The sequence below is a fragment of the Poromitra crassiceps genome, assembly GCF_964638095.1.
Source record: "Poromitra crassiceps genome assembly, chromosome: 13".
Classification (NCBI taxonomy): domain Eukaryota; kingdom Metazoa; phylum Chordata; class Actinopteri; order Beryciformes; family Melamphaidae; genus Poromitra; species Poromitra crassiceps.
This window is the reverse complement of record NC_139644.1, coordinates 24,418,971-24,425,949: the sequence shown is the minus strand read 5'-3', so window position 1 is coordinate 24,425,949 and position 6,979 is coordinate 24,418,971. Positions and strand designations below refer to the sequence as shown.

The 6,979-nt window shown below is 41.3% G+C and overlaps 1 protein-coding gene across 1 annotated transcript; it reads left to right on the top strand.

The window, feature by feature from the left end:
- Window positions 1-834: 834 nt before the first annotated feature.
- LOC310788432 (E3 ubiquitin-protein ligase TRIM21-like) lies at window positions 835-2,505 on the top strand (the record flags this gene model as incomplete). The annotated part of the gene is made up of 1 exon (XM_083649989.1): window positions 835-2,505. One exon carries the CDS (start codon window positions 835-837, stop codon window positions 2,503-2,505), a length of 1,671 nt encoding a protein of 556 aa, XP_083506115.1.
- Window positions 2,506-6,979: the final 4,474 nt, after the last annotated feature.

Sequence of the window (6,979 nt, the reverse complement as noted above, 5' to 3'; positions counted from 1 at the left end):
CTATAATCGTGCATTCCTTTATAACTGGGGACTGGTAATCTTACGACTTCAAAGGTCATGAGCTGGGCGGTGACGTCATCAGAGCTGGTATGTCCCATTCCAAACTCGTAGGAGTCTCAGCAGCCCCAACCTCAAAAATCCAAGATGGCTGCGCCGCGCAACAACAGTAGTAGTATAATCGTAGTAATGTTGTTTAGCACTTCTGTTTTGTTTGTGTCTCATTAAATCAGCTGTACACACAGCACTGCCTAACATCTATCTGTGTGGACATGAGGCTGCAGTGTTTGTATGCGCAAATTGCCGCGAAATGCCATGTTGTCAATTTTATTGCTAACAATGGCTAACAATGGCTAGCCTGGCTAGCGACTGGATCTGACCAATGAACAGTGAACTTCCCAGCTCAAGTTTTCTGCAAATGGAACGCTAACAAAACGGATGTGATGTCATTTAGCCTCCACATCCCAGTTATTTTGCGATAAAGGAACGCAACCTAAGTCTGAAAGGGACTGCTGTGACAAAGGTGTGCCTGTCTCTTTAAGAACAAGCATGACTAGCCCTGTGACTAGCCTACCAGGAAGGACACAGAAGTGAGAATAAAGCTGAAGGGAGAGTACAAAAGCAAACTTGCTTTCTCCTCTAAAATACCTACAACACTTTCATTTGGACTTGTGAGAGGTAAAATATCATTTGTGGGGCTACAAGTACAACTGGCTGTCATTTAAGATATAGAGAAATGTTGTTTACTCCAGCACAGTTACATATCAGCTTGCATAGTTGTTGCTGTGAACTTTCTCCTGTAACCTTATTGTTATTTTATTAGTGTGTATTCCAGAAATGGCTTCCTGCAGCAGCCTCTTGTGTGAAGAGCAGTTCATGTGCTCTATCTGTCTGGATGTGTTCAGGGAGCCGGTCTCTACTCCATGTGGACACAACTTCTGCCAAGCCTGCATCACAGCCTACTGGGACGATGCAGCGGTCTGCCAGTGTCCACTCTGTAAGACCGCTTTTGAAAGGAGACCAGATCTCAGGGTCAACACTTTCATTTCAGGGCTCGCTGAGCAGTTCATGTCACTACAGCTGACGGCCGCGGGAAGCTGGAGCCTGGACCGACAGCAATCCAAGTCTGGAAATGTGCTGTGTGATATTTGTACTGATGCCAAGCTAGAAGCCATCAAGTCCTGTGTGGAGTGTCTGACCTCTTACTGCGGGACTCATCTAGAACCCCATCAGAGAGTTGCCGGTCTGAAGAGACACACGCTAATCGATCCTGCGGAGAACCTGGAGGCCAAGATATGCAGAGAACACAACAGGATGCTGGCGTTGTTTTGCAGAACCGACGGGGTCGTGCTGTGTGACGTCTGCGCCGGTTTGCGCCACGTGACCCATGACACGGTTCCCGTACAGCAGGCGTACAGAGAGAAGAAGGCTCAGGCGGGGAGGGCTGAGGCCAGGGTGCAACAGATGATCCAGGAGAGGCTGGACAAAGTCAGCGAGATCAAGGAGGCGGTGAAGCTGAGCCAGAAAGCCACGGCAGACACAGTGGCAAACAACGTGCAGGATGTCGCCACTCTGGTGTCTGAGCTTCAGAAGAGCCAGGCTGAGTTTGTGACGGTGATGGAGGAGAGGCAGAAAGCAGCGGAGAGACAAGCTGATGACCTCATTAAAGATATAGAGCAGGAAATCACAGAGCTGCAGAGGACAAACGCAAAGCTGAGGGACCTAATGCACACTGATGATCATCTCCACCTCCTGCAGAACTTCCCATCACAATCCATTGTAGACACTATGGACTGGTCCACCGTTAGTTTCAACAGCCATCTGGGAATGGAGCACATGAGGAAATCCTTAACTAGGTCAATGTCTCAACTGCAATTAATGCTGACTAAAATGAGAATGGAAATCAAGAAATTCTGTGATGACGCAGATGCGTTAAGTGACACCGCACTGTGGATGGTGCAGCAGTACGAGATGGACATTGTGCTTGATCCTAACACAGCCCACCCACTTCTTATCCTCTCTGATGATGGGAAACAGGTTCGCTATAGCACGACGATCCAAAGGTTCAACACAAACCCTAAGATGTTTCTCAACAATTTCGGTGTTCTGGGAAAAAGGGGCTTCTCGTCGGGGAAGTTCTACTTTGAGGTGCATGTGGGAAGGAAGGTGGAATGGATTTTAGGAGTGGCTACAGAGTCTATCAATAGGAAAAGGAAAATCGATCACAGTCTTCACTGTGGAGTCTGGGCCCTTTACTTCATCGTGGATAGATACGAAACCTACAGTTCCCCCAATGTTCCCGTGCACAGGGGCAAAGTGGAGAGGGTGGGGGTGTTTGTGGATTATGAAGGGGGTCACATCTCTTTCTATGATGTCGAGGCATCAACCCTGATTTACTCTTTCACTGACTGCATCTTCTCAGAGAGACTCTATCCGTACTTTAATCCCTGTAATGACGAACATGGCTCAAACCTGGCACCGCTGGTCATCGTTCCCGTCAGTGAATGAATGGAAGCCCAGTGAGGTTTCAGGGCCCAAATATTGCGTAGATCCATGTATAAAATCAATAACAATGGATTGTTTAATTAAGGCCTTTTTATTAAAGTGACTGTTCAGAATTTTAACTGCAAAATATGGAGAGCCACCATAAAATGCAAAATACATATTTTTCCTCTCACCTGTAGTGCTATTTATCCATCTAGAATAGATCATTTTATTGCCTGGAACTATTTACTTTCGACCGAACTACACCCACTAGCTGCTAGCTAGCTGCTCCAACTGCTGCTAGCTTAGCTACTGTTTCATGTAGGAACTAGCTAGCAGCGAGCGGGTGTATTTCAGTAGAAAGAAAATAGTTCCTACATGAAACTGCTCACAACAAGGTCTGCGGATTATCTTGAGTAACCGGGCTATGATTTCTGGAAAGAGACATTGCTTTTGTCATACAGACAGACAAATAGACATACAGACATACAGACAAGGGAACACAGACCACAGACAGATAGGCTATATGGCTATTAGTTCGCTGAACATTACTTTTTTTGTTATTTTTGGAGATGGTACTTCTCTCAAGTGTATAAGCACAATTTTACACTGCACTTGTATTGCTGTTCTATATTTCTATTATTGTAATTTTCATTCTGTAAAGTAGATTATTGCCTCCTCTCTATGAGGACCAGATATTATATTGAAAATTATGCAAATGTTATTGAAGACACTTATTTTGCAAATCGGGTGCCTTGCCTACATGTACTGGTTCTATTCTAATCTTGTTACTTTAATGAAAACATTAGCTACTGGATGTTTTTTTTTATCAATATAAGTGCTACCACATTGAAGCTATGAGTGTTTTCTTTTTACCATTTTTAATTGACACAATTTCACACACTCAGTAAACTCTTCAGATTTGTTTACTTACAGAACAAAAACTCCTGCATGATGGATGATAGAGGTATGGGCCACAATCCAATCAAAAACCTTTAATTAGAAGAAAAAGCTGCAGTAGCCTGTTTGTATGCACATTCAAATTACTGTAAGTTGTGCAGTCTAATTTTACAAGTTTTTCTGTAATAGTTGATGCAGGAGTTAGATTCATGACATGATGTATGGGAGGAAAAGCTGCATAATTGAATTAATCTTAACCAATCTAAAGACATGCTTCCCTCTGCAGCAAATCAGTGTATAGTGCAACAAATATGGGAGTTCAGATAAATCCCAAGTACTGTACTGCAAGATCACTCAAACATAGTGTCTTATTTTGCACAAATGCAGTGAATATCAGAGAATGCTTTGGTCTAAAGGAAATGGACTCTTTCCTTGTTTGATTGTGATGGTTGTTCCCAACTCAATCTGTGCCAAAGAGGCGTGGAGGGTCAACTTTGCCAGTGAAGGATACTGCATGTTACAGACCACTGTGGTCTAAAATCAATGTAAACGATAAGAGGGGAACTTTATTCAGTTGATTGAAATAGCATATTGTCGATGCAATATTTTGTGCATAATTTCGGATTATATAAAATCTATCAATAAAGTTGACAAAAAAAGGATAAGACTGCAACAGTTGTTTTGCAGATAAATTCAAGTTGGTTTAGGGTGCTTGCCACTCAGCGTGTTGGTAAATGAAAATATAGTCATGAAAAATAACATAAAAGCATCAATAATAGCTCACTACAGTATGCATTTCTGTTAAAATTCACTCAACAATGCCTATAGGTTACATCCTTGACAAAGGATTATGCTTACTTACTGTATAGTGAGTGAAGAAGTCCATCATATCCAACATGTAGGGGTCACCTACATATCACTTATTTCAATCAAGGGTCAATAAAAATATTCAAATAATTGAGGATTATAGGTTTGTCCATCATATGACTACTGTATTCAACCACTATTAGATATTGTACATAAACACACAAACAGGCTTTAAAGTGTTCCTTGTGGAGTGAGAGCGTCAGCAAGACACAACAATATGTGCTGAAAAATTGAGGGAGCCAATGGATTTCAGTGATAAAGACTATTCTCACTGACTCTCAACCAATTGAATTTGCGAGCTACAGCACAAGGGAGAGGTCAGCCTGTTTCCAACCTTTATGGTCATGTAGTAAATTGGGTTCAGAAAATACCATAGACAAAAATGCAACTGCATGGACTTCTGTGTTCTGTGAGGAGCTCCACAAAGTATTCTCAAGAAGTTACAGAAGCTGACAGAAAAATTGCAGGGGTCTGGAAGGCACAATAGCCATCTAGTGGTAAAGGTGCATAATTGTTTTGGTCCATAGCAGCATCAGTCTGTACCTGCAGAAGCCGCTTCTACTACAATGATGAAAAGCCCCAGATGCGCTCCTAAACAGCTGTCTTCTATATGACAACATGGTTAGTTATCAGCTTGATTCACATTTTTATTTCAATGCATTCAAAATTCAGTAGTAGTTATAAAAAAGGTTTATTCTCAATTTCAGGTATGTTTTATTGCCCTGTAATCAGTATGAATATCATAACATGTTTGCTCTTATTTTAATTCAGGCATGTTTATGGGATGAAATCAGCAGCCAGAAGAGATCTTTAGGGTGACTCAGTAATACTGAGAGTCAACCTGAAAACCTCAGTACCTCATTTTTCAAAGTTATTTGACTCTGGCAGAGAACATGTACTCTCTCTGGGCTTACTGTGATGTCTGGAAGTGTTCCAGATGAAAATATATCTCTGTGGGATTGGGATAGCCTACATTTTACCAAGGGTTTCCATCCATTTAGGGTAACACCATGTCCTTGTCATTTTGGGCCATTGAACTATTGGGATAATGAGGTTCTCACTATTTTCTCACATGGAATGCAAGTTTTAGGATGTAAGTAATCTGTTTGTGTGAAATGATCATTTAATTCAGCTTCCAGACTTTTTATTCACAATCCTGCATATTCCATTTTTCCATTATGTGTTACTGATTTGACATTAGATGAAAGATTTGGAACAGTGTTCTGTCAGTTACAAATGGCATGCACGTGTGCCAGCTAGATTGTAACTGTATCCCACGTCGAGTAATAATGTAACTTGACCTCCCACAATTTGCAACAGAAACAAATACTCCATGGATTTTGTCTCCTCAATATGGTGTGAATGAGAGAGAAAAGGAATGGTCTGTTTGGAAAGTTTGGAAAATCACATAAATATGATCCTACTAAAAATAAGTGTATATTGGGAGGACTGTTATGCCCTCTTTGAGAAACTCTATTCGAACTTTAAACGGGTCGCTCCTTTTAGTTGCCTATTTTATTCAGCTTTAAAAAATAAAATATACTTTTGTCAACCTTATATAATGGATCCTATAGATCCAGGCCAGCCATGCATGATGTCACACGTTTTACTGAATTCACATAACATTAGCATATTTAAAATGTGCAGTTCACAGAACTTTAACACTACTGATTGCCTTTGTACCCTAACGTGCCCCTTCTCTGCCATAGCTTGCTGACGTAAGAAGTTAGGTCTGACCACGTGAGATGTTAAAAAACACTAAATGTAAATGCAAGAAAGTAGGCTAACAGGAATTGGGTTAAATAAACCCAAGATACCTAAATTAATATAGGTCTACATGAATTTAGTTGTTATAAAACCCTAAAAATATCACTGCACCGTGTGTGTCAAAATACAAATGTACACTGAAAACAAAAAACAAACAATGTGTAAACATACCAGAGATATAAATTACTCATGGCCAATGTGACTATGCCATTTAGAGTGAATGCTGTTTTATTTTCAGTGTATACATTTTGACCTCACAGTACAGTTACTTCCTCATGATTAGCCTACTTTTATTTTGAAATACCCCCAGACAGGAAATCTGAACGAATCTGCTTGTGGTGGTGGTGTCAGTGACTGTAACGCACAGGGGTTGTTGTTTGGGGGACGGATCTGCCTCTAAAGATGTGAGACATTTATGGTTAATCAAATCTCCGATTAGCCCTCCACTTTACTTATTCAAGGCTATGCATGTCATGGAGGATTTAAATTTTTTGTCCGAGCGGGACCCCTCCGCCGAAAATGACTTTCGCCCTCTCTCTGGCTCGTGTTGTTATTGTAGCGTTAGCTACATTAGCTAACACCGTAGCTAAGGTTAGCCTGCATAACGTTAGCCACATTCGTGCCTTCGCTCTCTCAGTTAGTCAATATTAATTCATTTCCGCGGGCGGCACAACGTACTAACTACTACTAACGTTAACTTTGGAGCAAGATAAGCTGTATGCATAAACAACTAATCTGTTTTAGCGTTAAGTTATTTAAGTAGCTGGCGTTAGCCAGTATGATTGGCAAGGTTACAGTAAGTTATGCTTGTTGACAAGTTGTGAAAATAAACACTTGCTACATGTTTTGTGAAGAGCCACCTTGATATAAATGTTGTTAGCGAAGGTTAGCCAACACTAGCTTGCCTGCTGTACACCTGGATCTGCCAGCTGCAAACGCTTGCACGAGTTGCCGTTTTCGCTGT